The sequence below is a fragment of the Thermobia domestica genome, chromosome 3 (assembly GCF_964235325.1).
Source record: "Thermobia domestica chromosome 3, izTheDome1.hap1.1, whole genome shotgun sequence".
NCBI lineage: Eukaryota > Metazoa > Arthropoda > Insecta > Zygentoma > Lepismatidae > Thermobia > Thermobia domestica.
In genome coordinates, this window is record NC_137456.1 from 343,013,204 (window position 1) to 343,032,577 (window position 19,374).

General features: G+C 36.5%; 1 protein-coding gene across 1 annotated transcript; it reads left to right on the plus strand.

Moving 5' to 3' along the window:
• The first annotated feature begins 4,046 nt into the window (after positions 1–4,046).
• On the plus strand, positions 4,047–6,078 carry LOC145682351 (zinc finger MYM-type protein 1-like). The gene is made up of 2 exons (XM_081753925.1): positions 4,047–5,822; positions 6,055–6,078. The coding sequence occupies exons 1-2, from the start codon at positions 4,047–4,049 to the stop codon at positions 6,076–6,078; spliced, it is 1,800 nt and encodes a 599-aa protein (XP_081610051.1).
• The last annotated feature ends 13,296 nt before the right edge of the window (positions 6,079–19,374 follow it).

Consider the following 19,374-nt stretch of genomic DNA (forward strand, 5'->3'; position numbering starts at 1 on the left):
AGGCGTAAAATATAAATAAATTAATCGAGCAACCAGGAGTTGACCTTTTATTTTTTCTTAATCTTTTATGGTGACTTTTTCTTCCTATATTTTTGGACCTATCAGTGGCACCGTACTTCTATGTGGATTGTGAAGGATGTATGTGTAAAGTAGAAAAACGTTGGGAATACGAAGTCTGAAGAATTAGGCAATGCCCGTTTAAGCTTCACTTGTGATAATAAAAATATAAGCCTTGAAAAAATTATGATGGACGTGTGAAATGAAGATTTAGAAGGAAAATTCTGTCTACAATATCCAACCAAGAAGTGATTCCCTGTTTTGTACTTTAATAAAAGTTCTTCTCTCTCATTACTAAAGGGTGTCCTATAAGGAACACAGCTTTTGAAATGGCCGACACACCTTTTGAAGTGGTAGTCGGAAAGAGCTATGTCTAGTGAATGTATGCGGTTGGGTACAATACCCCAGCCCAGTGCTTCCAGCGTTTTTCAGACAGGCTTAACAAGATGTGGTCGAGCCTTGTCACGAAGGAACACAACGCTACTATATCTATCTGCCCATTCTGTACTAGTATCCTTCAAAGAGCGGTTCAAATCAAGTAGTCGTCGACGGTAGCTACCTGCATAACTGTTTCATCAGGGTTCAAGGCTCGAAGTACAAGAACCCTTCTCATCCCATCAGATGCGGAGTAACACCTTCTTCCCGTGGACAGTTTTGTTTGAGATGTTGATGGCTGGCCTGGACCGACCCATGATGTTTTGCTTTTTGGATTATCATAATAAATCCACTTTTCATAGCCAGTAACAATTCGATAAAGAAAAGAATTCCATTTTTATCTGGTAACTAGCAGCGTTCACCCCGCTTCGCTGCGGTCACCCCGGAACGCAATAAACCTTGTTACTTAGATAATTTTTACTTTTTCGCTTTCAAGTGATATGATAAAAACCATAGTAGATTGCAGTAAATGTTAACATTATATCGCCTGTCATTTATGTTAACCCGCCGAGTGACACGGTCATGCGGGTTGCATATAAATACCTTTATTTTTACCTATGATGAACTAACAAAGGATTTGTACGTTATGGACACTTGAATGGTCAATTATCTCAAGACACTGGTAATTAAAAATTAAAGTGATATGATAAAAACCATCTAGGGTCCAAATCCTAATAACCCCCCAAAAATGAAAGAAATTGGTTCAGCCGTATTAGCGTGATGAGGGAACAAAGGATTTGTGCGTTCTCTTTTATATATATAGATCAAAATTTCTCAAGTTGTTTTTCTTCTTTCCATTAATTCATGCGGGATTTATTATCCTCCATTTTGGACCTTTCCTAAGGCGTGTAGACATCTGGAAACGGTTGCTTGATTAACTCGCAATGTTTCTGCGTTTGAGATGAATATTCATTCAACATGTCTTGAAATTCAACGTTTTCGAATCGAACTTCTTTGAAGATTTTCCATGTTCTTTTCCTGAACACTAAAATCGCTATCTTTGAATTGTGTAATTCATCATTCACACATATTGACAAATGGAACATGTTTGTTGTAAGATTAGATTCTAAAAAGCATACGATGTGCTTCTACAGAACTTTTCTATTTAAAAAATAAATAAATAAATAAATGAAAAAAATGTAAAAGTGAAATAAAACTTCCCACGAGCCACGAATGACGTCTTTCCGGATCAAAAGTGGATATTTTCACTTTTGATAACTAACTAACTAACTCCATGGCCTATGGAACCCGGAGGTTCAATGCCGCGTTCACAAAAGCTCTCCACTGACTTCTATCCTTAGCTAACTGCATCCAGTTTCTACTTTGTATTCCTATCTCTGCGAGATCCATCTTAATATTGTCCTCCCATCTGCGCCTACGTCTTCCTAATGGTCGTTTTCCGATTGGTCTTCCATTCGGAAGACTTTGAAAGCGTTTCTACTTTCTTCCATTCTAGCTACATGACCTGCTCACCTAAGCCTCCTAGACTTGACGACCCTAACAATGTTGGGTAAACCGTATAAAGTATGTAGTTCCTCGTTATGAAGTTTCTGCCATTCCCCATTCCCGTTTCTCTTGGGTCCTAATATTCGTCTCAGGATTTTGTTCTCAAATACTTTCAGCCTATGTTCTTCCCTCAGTGTAAGCGACCATGTTTCGCATCCATATAGAACAACAGGCATGATTATCGACAGTGAAAAGAAAAGAAATTTTTGATGTTCCGATCGAATGATTTAAATAATGTGTTTTGAAGATGATACACGTGCCTCTTAACTACAGGTATTGCCACATGAAACAAAATGTCCATGTTAGAACTAACGCTATTTGACGCCAATCCCACAGCTTATGTGGATACATCTAATATTACTCCATCTTCAACTCAATGTTTGTAGTTTGAGGAAAATTTCCCCCAATCTAGGAAAATTTCATAGGTAAATTTAGCAAACACGGAAAAAGGGAATTTTTGATAAAACGTGAAAAATCCATAGAAATTCTCGCGCTGACTGATTGGCCAACATAAACCTTTTTTTTTTTTTTCTTTGTGCTTCAGAACTGAAGCAATACAATAGTAATAGTCTGTTCAAAATAGCATAATTTGTATCCATTGCTGGATAGCTTTATTTCTGTGTTTATTTTGTTTTAAAAAATGAAGGAAAAAGTAAATAAAAATAGAAGGAAATTAATAAAACAAATATGATTACACTTCCTTTATTATAACTTTTATATTAACCTTATCACACAAATTCGATTATAGGAATTGGACAGTTAACAAACTAGTAAAAATTTGAGAAGAAAATGGAACATTTTCTGTCAGTCGAGGGAAATTTTATTGAGGGAACCTACGAAAACTGCTTCAACCCCAGCGAGAAAAATGTGCTTGCTAAGGAAAACAGCTTCAGCTTGAAAAACAATATAAATACGTGTAGGGTAGCTTATACTGATAAAGCTAGAATTTGGAAAGCTACAATTCATGTGATCTAAGGTGACCAGATTAAAATAAAATAAAATAAAGTAAAAGAATGGCACTCGAAAAACTGGCATAATTTAACAATCCATCTATGTAAAGTGATTGATATTTCATTATTCATACCAGTCAGAAAGAAGAAATCTTTGATTAAGGAAGCAGTGGCGTAGATAAGGGGGGGGATAAGGGGGATATATCCCCCCCTTGAACCTTTAACTCAGTCAAAATTGTTATATCTGATCTTAACATATTGTTTGAAAAATTCAATATATATGTTGCTCAGTACAAAAATGCGTTCAAATTAATGGAAGGGTTTCGTTCTCTAAGAAATACCCCGTACGCACACAACATTGTAAAAAGGAATGGATGGTGAAATTAGTCCTATATCAATTACATAGTCAGCTATTTATAGAAGCAAATTCTTTGCAAGTCGATAGGCATTTGAAATAAATATTTCAAATTTCTACTTTTCTGAAATCGAAATTGACTGCGTCAAAGCCTTTTCACTTTTTCCAAATACCGCCGCTAAATTTGATCATGGTAACTTTTGATGCTTTCTTTGTGATTCATAAATTATCCTTCTTCCCCGGCATAAATTCATCTTATTATAAATGAAACGACATCACTAATCATATTTGGTAATATACTTCATTTCTATCTCAGAGAATTATAACACGCAAATGTTTCTCTGCGAAGTATTTTCCTCAAGAGGAAAAGAATGTTCATTTTTTAACACTTTATGTATAAAAAAATACCGAACAAAAACAGTTGCTCATTTCTGTGGAGACTAATATTTTCCAAAGTTCTGTTAAAACGTCACTTTCTACAACGACAGGAGGGTTGTTTTTTTTATATGTGCGAAGGCAATAAATACTTTCAATGGGTGGTCAGTCGAAAGACGTGGTTGGCTTCGTTCACCAACAATGAGATTGCGCTCGCCTACTCGGAAGGGTGAAAGGAAAGGAAAGCTGTTACTCAATTTTTATTCGAGGTAGACAAGGGTTTTGTTGAAATCGAGGTAAAAACTCGAAAACTTAGTTTGCCGGGCAAGCTGTTGTGCGCGGAGTGTGAAATCTTGCGTTCATGTAAAATGTCGCAAAGCAAATTGACAACTTTTTTTACGCGTAAACGAATAGTTATTGAAGATGAAGAAGAGAATAGAAGTGATGTGAAAAAAAGGTGTGTAACGAGTGCGAATGCAAATATTATTGAAAATATGCAAAATGCTGGTGTTAGCGCTCCTGGTTCACAAGCTGTACAACTTGTAAGCGACATTTCATGTTTCGTGAATAGGAAGTTAAGTGATGAAGAGAAAATTCGGGCGCTTGAGAATGTGTGGGTTCCGTGTAAAGATTACAAGTTTCCTCTTTTGGAGAAATTTAAGGAGAGGAAACTTCGATTTAGACATCAGTGGCTGGAGGAATTTAATTGGTTAGCCTACTCAGAAGTGCATCAAGGAGCATACTGTAAGTACTGTGTGATATTTTCACATTTGGGAGGATGTGGTGGGCAACCTTTGGGGCAACTTGTCAAAATAAAGTTTGATAATTGGAAAAAAGCAAAAGAAACATTCAGGGAACATAGAAACACGAAATATCATATAGATAGTGTGGGGAAGGCAGAAGATTTTTTGAAGGTAATGAAGAATAATTCGGGGAATGTAATTGAAGTCTTCAACAGGGACAGGACTAAGAAAGTACAAAAAAACCGCAAAGGTCTCGCACCTATTGTAGATGCTATTATTTTGTGTGGAAGGGAAGAAATTGCTTTACGAGGACATCGTGATCATGGCAAATTAGATATAAATGAAACAAGCGATTATACTAAAATGGGGAAATTTCGCGCCATTTTAAAATACCGAGCACAGGGAGACAATGATTTTCGAGAATTTTTAGAGGCACCAGGAGAAAGAAATAAATACACAAGTCCAACAATTCACAATGAAATTATTGAGTGCTGCAATCAACTCATATTGAAGAAAGTTGTTTCGCGAGTTAATGTTGCAAAATGCTTTTCGTTATTGGCTGATGAAACAACGGATATCACAAATGTAGAGCAGTTGGCTCTTTGTGCAAGATATGTTGAAAATGGATCTGCACGAGAAGATTTTCTCCAATTCGTTAAAGTTGAATCACTTACAGGTAACGACTTAGCGGAAATAATTTTGACAAGTTTAAAAGACTTCGGCATAAATTGTGAATATTTGCTCGGACAAGGATATGACGGTGCCGCAAATATGTCCGGTCAATGTAAGGGTGTTCAAGCCTTAATAAGGAAAAAATATCCTTTGGCAGTTTATGTACATTGCGCAGCTCATTCTCTAAATTTAGCGGTTACGAAAAGTAGTGAAATTTTACCAATAAAAAGCTGTTTAGGAGTATTGGAGAAAATGTACGAATTTTTCAGTTCACCAAAGAGAAAATCTATTTTAAACAAAACGATAGAGAAGGCAGATATACCACCAAATGCAAAATCATTGAAAAGACTTAGTGTTGTCAGGTGGACAGGAAAATTCGAAGCAGTTCACGATTTCATAGAATTGATTGAATTTGTATTTGAGTCATTGGAGGAGATATCCACGTGGAGTGATTCTACAGGTACGGACGCAAGGCTTGTCGTTAACTCTTTAGACTTCGAGTTTCTTCTGTCCTTATACACAATTGATTTCGTTTTTAGCTATGGCTTGCCGTTATGCAAATTTTTGCAGTCAGAAAACATCGATCTTGCGGAAGCCGTAAATAACGCACAAAACATTGTGGAAGAATTTGATAGAATCAGAGGAGATTCTGAGAAGGTGTTCAAAAGAATATACAATAAGGCGCAGAAAGTAGCTGAAAGTTTGGGTGTAGAGGAGAAAATGAGGAGGGTTTCTATGCTTCAGAGAAACAGATCAAACTATAAAACAAATTCAGTTGAAGATTTTTTTAGAGTGAATATGTTTATTCCTTTCTTGGATCACTTTTCAAATCAGTTAAAAGAACGATTCTTAAAACACGAGAACATTTTCAGAGCCTTTATGTGCCTATTCAGTAGTGACGACATGGAAATTGAGTGCGAGAAGTTCGAAGATCTGGCTGCATTTTATTCTCCTTTTGTAGATAGAGATTCATATGGAGAACTGAGACTCTGGAAAACTAGATTGGCAAATGTAGGATGTAATCCCCGTACTGCCATTGAAGCACTGGAAAAATGTGACAGCAGGAGCTTTCCTAACATACATAAGCTACTGCAGATCTTATGTACTCTACCTGTGTCTACTTCCACCCCGGAAAGAACCTTTTCCACTCTCAAACGCCTGAAAACCTACGTAAGAAATTCCACGTCTCAGACAAGGCTAAACGGACTAGCAGCTCTTTCCCTTCATCATGACATACCACTGTCGAGTGTTGAAGTGATAGATGAACTAGCAAAGAAAAAGCGTCGTCTCGAGTTTGTTTTGTGATGTGATATTCTGTGTAATTGTGACTACTTTTTTTTTTTTGGAAGCAATGTAAATAATTGTGCGAATAGTATGAATAGATCATATATATATATTATAAACGTTTGATAGACAGTACAAATATAAACAAAGATTTTAAAGTCGTAAATTTAACGTTTACAAGACTATTAAATAATTTGATATTTTATCGTGTGCATGGAATCGGGACATTTGAGAAGCGAGAGCTGAAATACAAGCCCACTAGATTCAAATACAGGTATGTAGGATTGTATTTTTTGGTTCAAATTTAATATTAGTATGTAATAGCAAGAATTAATTATCTTTTTTTGTTTTTGGAAACTTTGAATTGTTTATGTCTTTCTATAGATATACACGTAGGAAGAAACTTCATTTATTGATCAATATTTCTCCCATAAATTCAGCTATGAACTGTTAATTAATTAATAATTGTTAATTAGTTTATATATATATATATATATATATATATATATATATATATATATGTGTGTGTGTGTGTGTGTGTGTGTGTAGCCTTCCTCAGTTTCCTGACATATCCCCCCCCTTGTCGAAATGCTATCTACGCCACTGTAAGGAAGCTTATCGAATATCGAAACTTGAAGTTTACTACGCACCCAATGTTAGAGGAATAAGAAGCTATTGTTTTTTTTTGTTTTTTTTTTTTTTAATGAAATCTTTCCAAACGAAGACTCAATTATGGGTTTTAAAAATGCGCAAACATTAGAGTACATACTACAAGTCAAAACGGGACTATATATATTGAGGGATTCTGAAACTTGGATATTTGGATAGCGCTCATACTAGTTCCTGAGTACAGTTTTGACCCGACTATGGCAGGTCCCATAGTGTTGAATCTATGAACCTTTAAAGTTCACTTTTCCTTTTTCTTTTTTTTTTTTTTTACTTTTTGGGCAGCCTATATCTCCGAAAGAAAACATTTGTGCACCCAGGTTGGTCTATACTTGTTGTCTTATTTTGGTGTCAGAAATCACCTCCCAAACGTTGTCGGTGTTGTTTTGAAACACCCTGTATAAGAAGCATTTTACGTCTCGTTTTAATTTTTCTTGGGATACCAGACGGTTTTTCTGAAAAAAGGGGAGAATCCTGTTAAAAGCGAGGCGTCTGGTAACCCTAATGAAATCTCTTCTGAAGAACATTTAGTCAGACTACAAGGCTAGTGTTTGTCGTGCTTTGGTGATAGGATCTCTTGTATTAATAATTTTATTATCATTTTATCTTTTCATGTACGTAATGATTTTATTATCTTTCTGATATGACTTTGTTAATACTTACAATTACTCGTATATGAGATGGAGTAAGAAAATAAATTGCTATTGTATTATCAAAATGTTAGAGGTCTCCGAACTAAAACTCATCTCTTTCTGAAAATATATTAAGTAATAACTATAATAACTGTGGTGTTATAGCCTTAGCTGGAACATTCTAGAATACTGATATTAAGACTTGTGAACTATTTGATAATAAGGTATATTGTGTCTAGAAGTGATAGAGACAATATTGTGAAGTAAATCAGTAGGTGGGGTTGTGCTTATGGTGATTAAGGAGATGTAAGCATTACCATTACGATTAACTCCAAACGTTTACTGTACCAAAATACAATGGACTCCCAGAAAAAACTGTTCGTGAACTTGAATGTTCGTAAACCGAATATATTTCCCCCATTTAAATTAATGAAAATGCAATTAATTCGTTCTAGCATAAAAACATGGTGCTGTTTTTTTAAAAAGCGTTTCCTGTGAATTCTTTCATCGTCATTCACTTGTCTTAATCATCGTGTCCCTTAGTCTAAGCGACATACACATGGTACGTTAAATTGAAAGATTTCATTCCAACGATATTTAACACGATGACCTCAGACTGGCAACATCTTTTTCTTTATGAACATATATTGATAACATAGGGTTAGTCCGTTCGCATTTTCGCCAATTCCAAGCGTTTCAGTAATCGCGCGCTACCCTAGCCAGCGGTTTTAAGTTGGTCACGTAAAATGTACAGAAAAATTTGGGCAAGTCTTTAACACGTTCGCTGCTGAGGACGCACATCGGCGTCCAGTACTGAATTTGGCATATGCACAGGACGCCGCTCGGCGCTTGTCCCTGTAGCTGATTCACTTTCCCGTCAGCGCTAGTGCAGATATTGGGGGAAAGTGAATCAGCTGCAGGGACAAGCGCCGAGCGGCGTCCTGCGCAAACGCCAAATTCAGTACTGGACGCCGATGTGCGTCCTCAGCAGCGAACGTGTTAATTTGCCCATTTGATGTCAAGAACAGAACCGAACCAACTCCTGCGGGGCTTCTAACTGGTTCCTACTACAACTTTTACTACTACTACCACTACTACTTCTATTACTTTTACCACAAAACTACTACTACTTTTACTATTACTACTACTACTACTTTTACTACTACTACTTCTACTTATACTACGGATCCATATGGTAAAACTGCACGCCTATTTTAATGAAAAAAGTGTTATGAAAATTTAAAAAATACTTTCCTTGGTTGGGTTTGAACCCACGCTAAAAGCGACTTTCATTAGTGGCCCGCTCGTAAAATATTTTTTTTTGAGTACTATTTTCAATCTTATTTTAATGAGAAAAGTGTTACGAAAATTTGAAAAAAGTAAAAAAAATCCTTGGGCCGGGGTTGAACCCATGCCAAAAATGACTTCCATTATTAGCCCGCTTTTTTATATAGAAAAAGTTGTTTATCTACTTATTACTAGTTTCAACTTAATTTTACTCGCTTTTTACTTGTTTAACTCGCTTTACCAGTAACCTAGAGCGAAAATGACACGAACACAGAAACATCGAGGAAAGTTAAAATTCTAAAGGGTCTCCCACCAGGGATCGAACCTGGGACCCGTACACCAAAGGCGCACGTGCTAGTCACTAGGGCAACACTCTCGGCTACGAGAACCAACATTAACTGGCGTTTACTTTCTGCTATACGTTAGTCATCACTTGATGTATCTGTATCGGCCAATAAGATCAGAGGATACCTGAAACGCTGGGGATCCGCGAATATGCTTCCGCGATTCATTATTAGTATGTTGCAATGTGGCAGACCTTAAATCACTAGATTTTAATTTATGCCTTAAAGTGCAGGACTAGGTTAATCCTTATATCCACTCTCTTGTGTACACAACGTTAGAAATAACTTCATTAAAACACGTTTTATTTTCTTTAAAATAAATTTTATAACGTCTGTGTAACGTCTTTGGTAATTACACAGTCACGTAATTCTTACAAAAATAAGTTAATTTTGTAGTAAACATTACGAACAATATATATAAAAAATAATTTTCTAATTCTAGAGGACTTAATGCTTTAACAATAAAAGAATAAATAATCCAGGTAATTTGCAAAACGAAAATTAATACCCAACCCACACAGGTTGTTTATCTTGACAGATAGACATATATAACTGTCAAAACTGAGAGATTTGTCTTTTTTTTTTTTTTTAACAATAGAAGAACATATTACTTTCAATTTCATGCTCACTTCCCCATTCGATTTCATTACAACAGAAAAAAAGTTCAAAGTCCTTTTATCTATCTCCTATAACTACCTGTTTTATCAAACTTGCATAACACAATTGTTTAGCTAGTAATTAGGAGCTGACGGACACATGAGTTCACGATTTTTATATTCTTATTTAAAAATGGTTTGTTTAGACAGCAAACTTAATGCCTTTTGAGCACAGACTACTAAAAAGAATTGAAGACACAGAATATATTCTAGTTCGCGTGTGACTCAGTATAAAATGTTACGCTTGAGATGTTACGTGATTTTTATTTTTTTGTTAATGATTTAATTGTGAGCACACTTTCATGACGTCATACAACAGGATCTACCAACACTATCTTAGACTTTCACACTAAAACCAATTACCATTAGATACAAATGTGAAAAAAAAAAAAAGACAGGGATAAAATTGTTGTACTTATTTAGTTTCTCTTGTCGTATAGGCATGAGTCTGTGACTTATCGAGATTATTGTTAACAGTTTATAAATTAGAACGAAACCTGTTTGGAACAAATGAAATACAATTGTTAATTTAGCCTAAGGATATTAGATGTCTCTGTATTTCGTCTTTCGTTCCAAAGCATACTTTAGTGTTGCCACGAGACGAGACGAAACGAAACTTCAGGCTGTCACGTCTCGTCTCGTGCAAAGCATGTCTCGTCTCCAAAAGATATGCTCATCTCGTCTCGTGTCTCATCTCAAAGGGTTCTGTCTCGTCTCGTCTCGTTTGTCTCGTTTTGTCTCGTCTTGTCTCGTAAAATATTGTGGCATATCATACGAACGAAAGTAAAATGTAGCAGACTACACCATGCTAATCAAGATACAACAAAGTTATTACCCAGAACACACAAGACAAGAAATGTCACGGTAGCTAAAAAAAAAAAAAAAAAGTACACCGTGAAGCATTCACCTTTGGCGCGTGTGGTAGTCGGTTCGATCTCGGTTAGTGTCATGTGAGCTTTGTGGTGAAAAAACGAGTGTGTCTGTTTTCTAGGAGTTGCCTTGTATCCTACCACTTTCTTCATTCTACTAATTTTCCCATCATCATCCATTCAGTGTGAGCCAAAGTTGCCTAAACGTCTTAAAAATAAATTCAAAAGAGGTCACAAGGCAAGGACAAATACTTTGCAAGATAATATTTCTCTGCTGTTAGTTGTCTGATTCTCCTCGACCCTGACTTTTTTTTTTTTTTAACATTCTGAAACTGAAATTTATTTCACAAGTTTCAATACACGAATATACAGTAAATTGCTCATAAGTACATCGAAGACGAAGACAATTGATTTCATATATTCCAGAAAGATATACCTAGGTATATACTTTGATTTCACATACTCCAGCCTTTAGATTTTGCAGTGTTAACCCAGACCAATCCAAAAACTACTTTCCAATTTAGCATGTTTAGATTTGTTGCAATTATTTAAAAAAAAAAAAAAAATCAATAGCTTGGAACAAAATAATTTTATTGAGTAATAAAAGTAGGATCAGTATTAACAGAGGAAAACCATATTCACGAAGAAATTAAATGTCGACTAAAAGCAGGGAATTCGTGTTGCTATTCGGTTCAAAATTTCTTGTCGTAGCGAATTCTGTCGAGAAATCTGAAGCTTAAAATATACAAAACTACAATCATGCCTGTTATTCTGTATGGTTGCGAAATATGGTCGCTTACTCTGAGGGAAGAACATAGACTGAAAGTATTTGAGTACAAGATTCTGAGACGAATATTCGAACCCAAGAGGAACGGGAATGGGGAATGGCGGAAACTTCATAACGAGGAACTACATAATTTATATGGTTTACCCAACATTGTTAGGGTCGTCAGTCTAGGAGGCTTAGGTTGGCGGGTCATGTAGCTAGAATGGAAGAAAATAGAAACGCTTTCAAAGCCTTGACTGGAAGACCAATCGGAAAATGACCATTAGGAAGACCTAGGCGCAGATGGGAGGACAATATTAAGATGGATCTCGCAGAGATTGGAATACATAGTAGAAACTGATGCAGTTAGCTAAGGATAGAAGTCAGTGGAGAGATTTTGTGAACGCGGCATTGAACCTCCGGGTTCCATAGGCCATAGAGTTAGTCAGTTTTTAATAAAAGTATTTAATTGAAATTTTATAGGTTACTGTACAATAAGCTCTACTTAAAATGCCATAGTACTGGAAGCTGAACGACACATCGGAGGAAAGAATGCTTGGGGGACATTCTACACCCCCATTTTACAAATCTGTCCCCATACCCGCGAGCTCTGTGCCCCTATACGGTGTCGCCCCTTTTGTGTAACATACTCATGACGGTACACCCAGATTAGCTAGTGGTGTAAAAAAAAAATGATTTTTGGGTGACCATTTTCGATTAATGATGGCGACGTTTTAAAACATTTTCTTATATTGTCGTGATCTATTCGTGATCGTACAACGTACACATTCATAAAAAGCCGAGCGGTCTACGGCGATATACCATCGGCTCGAAGACCCCGGGTTGAGTTCCGGAAGGGTCATGTGTATGGATTTTAACAGCACTTGTCTTTTCGTATCAGTGTCAGGGGGCGAAATCGTGCGGGATAAGAGGATTTCAGTCTGAAAAATTTGGGGAGAATATGGTTTGGTATCCTATTTCTTTTTTGTTAATTATGTTCTTCAGTGTTCGAATTTTGCCTGTTCTCATGATATTTTCTGCTGTCAACGGAGTTCCATGAATATTATACCAAATGTTCTTTACACTTATCAAGTTCGAAAGGTATTATGTGCCTGTAGGAAACCGTTTCTAAAGATAATTCAGGTTCTAATTAATATTATTCACTAGGAAAGGGAAGTATTCCCCTCCTCTCAACATGAAAGCAGGGGGCAATTTCGCATTCTGGTCAGATCCAGCATTTCCGCGGAACAAAACAAAGACCCCCTGTAAAACCTCTTCACCTTCAGTGTTATCGTTAGTGTCATAAATTTACTGAATGCAAACAACAATTTGAAGGGTTCGTCGACAATATTTTGGCTTTCTTTGTCCTTCGCCCGGCTTCCAAACGAAGAGCTGAATTAAGCCCCTAAAGTAGTGATTGGTAAAATGGTAAAAGTATGTGTATATATGTTTGTGTGTGTGCACGGGCGCGCGCGCGAGAGAGAGAGGGGGGAAATTTTTAGTTGCAATATGACGTGCTTCAATTGCCGTTTTAGGTGCATTTAGCAAAAAGAATAAAGACCACTGTGAAGAGCGTACCCAGTTTTCAAATTGAATGGATGGTGCTGGTAGTTCGGTTTCTTGAGCTTCTAAAAATCTTCCCTGCCTTTGTTTTGTTTTCATCATTCCAGCGAGAAATGGGAAAAAAATAGAGAATTCCTCAGTTTACAGAAAGGGGAATTTGGGACAAGACATTAAGGATGATATTTCTGGAAGCTCATGGATCACGATTGTTTCATTCAATAGATAGAGGACACTTTTCTATGAAGGCCTTTCAAAATCTTTTCTCACAAAGGGAATTTTCCTTTTGCAATCTATATGACCACTGGCGACTTCAATCTTGGCCTTTCCCGCCAGAGTTTGCATTTTCGAGACACGAGACGAGACGAGACATTTCACGATACGTCTCGTCTCGTCTCGTGTCTCGTCAAAAAGGGTTCAGTCTCGTCTCGTGGCAACACTAGCATATTTGGTACAGCCCTTTTTGTCATTCATCGGCCCGTTGGTACTGTACACGCTGGACTTTTCAGCCCCTTTTGTGAAAAAGTTGGTACAATTCTATTCAATTCAGCACCATTTATCAAATACTTGTCACATTTTCAAAAGTGTCAGTAAGACTTTTCCTATATCTCACATTGGACTTTAAAAATGCTGTTGAACATTCATTCTGTGACGTTGCACCGCATAACGCTACGAACTTTGTATGGAAAATTCGTAATTCGAACTATTCCGGGAAACAAATGACGCTAGGTGGGCTCATGAAGGAGATGAGAAAGAAGCAACGTGGTGAAAATTTTAGCTTGAAATCTTGAAAACAAAGAAGCACACACACGTTGAATCAAGTGTTGAATATTCTGAAGAAGACCAGCGTGTGCTTAAGTAAGCCTATAATTTATGTGTCATGGGCAAAGATTCTACAACTAAACGATAATAGCACGAAAAAAATACATCAACGTAGTTGTCGGCTTACCGGGCTACTTTCACGGCTGTTCGGGGCAGGCCCGTACCCAGGGGGGTTCTAGGGGGGCCGCCCCCCTGAAATTTTTACAATAGGCTGGTAAAAGAACTATAATATGTGATTAACTATCATATGGTTGGATCGGGTCCCCGTAACTTCAGCCGGGCCCCCTACATTTTTGGGCTGGCTACGGGCCTGGTTCGGGGTCCTCCTATTTAGCTGTTTTTAAAAAGTAATTTTTAAAAAGAACACTTTCTTGATTTGGACTCTTGGAAGAGGGGGGGGGGGAGAGTGTTCTAGAACTTTACATCTTTTAGTTTCGTGTTATAGAGCCATGTATTACAATAGTATAAAATAATGAATTTATCCCTTTTATGAAATCTTTAGGTTTTATGTCCCACGGTTATGCCGGTTAGGCTAAAGGAGATGGTGAAGATGAGAAATGAAAGAAATGGTGGAATGAAGGAAGTGGGAGGTAACGGGAGAACCCCGAGAAAACCCATGAGCACGGTGTTTGTCCACCACAAAGTCCACACGGCGCGAGCTGGATTGAACCAGGGACCCCAGGCACCGGAGGTGAACGCTCTACCACTGAGCCACCGCGCCCCCATTTCATTTTTCTTTCAATTTGATACTATTTTTCAGCCCACTCCAGAGCTAGGAATGTGGCAACACTGTTCCAAAGGACATACTGTCTCATGACATTCCTTTAAGAGAGATATTGTTTCTAAAGTTCTATGAATCCTACTTAATTTATTCTTAATTTATTTACTAGTTTTTATCTATATTATAATGTATTTTTTCAATGTAAAGTCTATTTAACTGTACACACACTTACCCAGCTTCTGAAGGCCTTCTTCAAATAAGCTTTCTGAATAGGGTTACCCGACATTGACGAGAGAAAACCAGAACAAAAGATTCGAAAAAGAGGACAGATTTAATAAACCATCAAAAACCCTATTTATTCAGCGAATTGACAGAATATAGTACACGACCATTTTTTACAATAAATGGAAATAACGCACTGCAATAATGTGTGCGAACTGAAACAATTCAGTTCTCACATGAGTACTGAATTACTGGCGCTCTCTTGCTCATTGTGTTACTCAACTATCTACTGACATAGTCAGTGTAGCCAGTTTCGGTTCGAAAACACTTACATTAGACACAAATGTAAACATTCAGAGATGATACTGAAGTAGTAGATTATATGAATGTCATTTGTAGATAAAAATGCGGACATTTTACAACTTTTCAAAAATAAATACGGACATCAGGACAAATCTCATAAAACGGACTTGTTCTGCTAAATACGGACATCTGGTAACTGTACAATATTCTTGGGGGTGTCTTTTATCCACCTGTTTACATTCTGTTTACATATTGAAATTTTCGAAACGCATACCTCGCATATAAAGGTTTCTTCAATTCGGGATACAGGTAGTAATCATTAGATCCCAGTTCACGCGAGTAGAGAGGATGCAAAAGTAACTCTCAATGCAAGTCGTTTGAGACATTCTTTGTTTCGCAAATCAAATGGGGTTTTAGTTGTTTTGTTACAGTAAAGGTATCGCATGCAGCTTTCCAGACCAATTTTTGACAAGTGTTTATCGTAATGGTCTACATAAAAGTTCGGAATAGTACTACGCATCAGTATCATCATTTCAGATTTTACTGGGAGGGAGGAGGGGTGAAGATGCTCCACCACCATAAACATTTCACGTTCTTTTTATTGCTATATTGGTATAGAAGCGATTAAAATGTATGGACCTCTCAAACTCAAGGGGAACAATTTTTTCCCAGCCCCCGTCAAATGAAGCCCCTTCTCCGTATTAATAGTGCTTCATTTTAAAGGTAATTCACAGAGATTAGTTCTGTAATCGGACGCAGTTGTAAAAATCAAATATTGATAAGGTTGTCAAATGGTTAAGCTTAGATCGTAGTAACTATATAACCAAGCTCTTATTGTATTATTCATTTAATTAATAGCACATAATATCGCTGATTACATTGAGTCAAATTTGTTCCGTATCCTTATTACAAAATCCTCGAGTCTTAAGATCAGAGCTTATTTCACCAATACAATTCTAATTTGCGTAACAAGTATACATATAATATTACATCGTATTCTATAGGTCGACATAATTGGCATTAAACTTAAGTTATTCGTTGCCAACCTTAATTCATGTGATCCTTCAGGCACTCAACATATTCCATCACAACTTCTTCCCCCTCGAAAAAAGTCATCTGTGTTGCCCACACAAGAAACTGCACGAACTTTTACAGATGATTTCTTCTGGTCTCTGCCATTCCTTAGGTTAACTTTCTGTTTCTGGAGTCACCATAAAATTGCAAAAGATTTTGAAATCAGTGACAAGTTCTCTCAGGGGCGTAAATAAGGACCCCGCAGACCCCGCATTGCGGGAAGACTCCAAGCCATCAGGGGGCCCCAAATCATGAAATGGGACGTAGAGAAGGGGCCCCACCCCACGCTGTCTGCGGCTGGGCCTCCAAGCTTTTAGTTACGCCATTGAGTTCTCTACTCTGTTCAGCTGTTGTTCTGCTCTCAACAGTCGAGGTATTGTACCAGACGAGCTGAACTCTTGATCATGCTTAAATGATTGTGCAGGATCTCATTAACTTACCATGTATCAACGCCTACACTTGCACTGATCTCAAGAATAGTCACTCGTATACCGTCCACCAACAGTCTATCTACACAGTAATGTTTGTGTCATCTATTGCGGTGTTAGGTCTTCTATACAGATTTTGGATTTCGGAAAGTCCGCCGATACTGTAGATACGCATTTAAGAATTTCTGACAATTTTACGTCCTCTTTGCACAAAAAGAAAGTGGTTCTTTGAGACTTTATGACCTGCTTAGTAACAGCAGTGTAAATAATTTAGAAAAAGGCAGTATCTATACTTCAGAAACAGTCGAATCACACTGGCTGGGTTAAGTGACATTGATACTAAAACTTATCAGCACTCGTCGAGTGCCAATAATTCTTGTTAATAAACAAACACTCTATTGTTATTTAGAATTTCCAAAATTTTGAAAACACTTCTTGTATAAAATTCAATCTAATGATTACCCAGTTTTACTTTATATATACTCATTATAAATGTAGGGAGTCGAAATTCGTACGATTCATACTGTTGGGAATTTGCTTTTTTTTATTCAGTAACTAATATTTACATTTGAAAGTTGGCAACACTGTTCGAAGAAGCTTTGTGAACACGAGTGTTATACATAAGGAAAAGCAGCGATTATCAACAATTCCAATTTAGTGGTCAAAAGTGTGTAAGTGGATATTTTGAGCCTTTGTACTTATAAAACTTACATAAGCAAACAAGGTTTTGTCAAGGACCTGAGTGGCCTACTTCGGAACTAAATAGTGAAGTCTAAGAAACTTACAAAAGAGCAAGGATTCTTAAAAATTCTTTCACAAGAAAAGAACACAAACTAAGTGGTAAAGTACATATATAGATTTACATAAAAGGGTGTTAACTCAGATAGTACCGGTAGATATTGTAGCATGTGGATTGGGTGTGGTGAATACTTTCTGATATAGCTAATAATATATCTTAGAAACTTAGTACTTTAGTAGATAAATAGTGCATGTTTGTTTCTGAATAACAGAAATTGGGAAAAGAGTTATTATACTTTAAGTATAAATTTAAATATAAATATGGATAAAAGTAAAAACACCTTTTGTTTTCAAAAATGTAAATACAAAGGAAAGGACAGTGGAGAGAAAATGGTTGCTTGTGATCTGTGTGGTAATTGGTTTCACCTACTTTGTATAGGAATAACAGCTGAGGAAACAGAAAGTAGAGACATAAAAATGAAGAAAGAAAAACGAAAAATAGACGAAAATGAAATAGAAGGCTTTTGGAGCTGTGAAAACTGCAAACGGGAATGGATAGACTTAAAAAAGGGGAAATATAGTAAAGCGGAAGATGTACAAAACCTATTAACTGTAATACAGCAACTTCAAACAGAAATAGACCAACTGAAGAAAGTGATACAAAAAAAGAGATGCACGTGCGGAGATGAAACCAGTCAAACAAATACAGGTATGAACTTAGAAGATAAGAATTCAGAGACGGTAGAGGATAAGAAACAAGACAAAACAAAAATGAAGAATCCAGCAATGGAGGTGCCCAAGCCAAGCAACAAGGAACAAAATTTCCAAGAAGCCACAGAAGGAAGAAGCTCCGAAGTATGTGAAAATGTAAGTGAAAGGAGACAACAGAGAGAGAGCATATCTGGAAAAGAAACAGGTAAAAGATTCAACACCAGACAGAGTAATCTTGAAGAAATAACATACATAGAGACAATTGGGGAAAAAGGAGAAAATGAAGTAAAAGAGCAGGGAAAAGAAGAAAAAACCAGGGAAGAAAAACAGCAAGTTACACAAAATCAGAAAGAACAGGCAATAAGTGAACAAGAAGAAAAGTACTGGAAAATAGTAAAAAGAGGAAAAAGATCAAACGCAAATATAGAAAGTAAGCAACAAAATCGAAATATTAAAAATATCTTACAGGAAGAAGATGTATTGGTAATAGGAGATTCAATGTTGAAAGGTGCAGCGAAATTCTGCGAAAAATATGGAGCAAAGACCCAGGTTTTCCCAGGAATTAGGATAAATGAATTAGAGAAAATGATGGAGAAAAATAAAAAAGAATATAAAAATCCAAAAGTAATTGTAGTGCATGTAGGAACAAATAATATAGGGAAAAGAAACGGAAAACACCTGATCCAAGAAATGTGGGAGTTCCTAGAAAAAGGTAAGGAACTATATCCTGAAAGTAAATGGGTCGTAAATGGATTAATATATAGAAATGATGTTTATGAAGATACTATAGAAAAGCTAAATGATGGCATAAATTGGGTCTGTAAACAGTTAGAAACGGTTTATGTAGATGCAAATAGAAGACTAACCAAATATGAAGCAGCAAATGATGGAATACACCTTAACTGGAGGGGAGGGTGTTTCTTAGGACAACAAATCTTGGAAGAATGTGAAAAAATTCTTGAAATAAGAATTATGGAACGGAATTATTGACTGGAAGGGAAAGTAAGATGTAGTAAGGTTGCCAGAAATGAAAAAGTAAATAAAAATAATTCTGTAAATATAAAAATAGGTTGTTTAAATATTCAGGAAGGGGGAAACCAAACAGAAAAATGGAAGGAAATTATCGAAAATATGGAGGAACTGAATATAAACATAATGCTAATTACAGCAACAAACATGAGGGATGAAATTGCTCCAC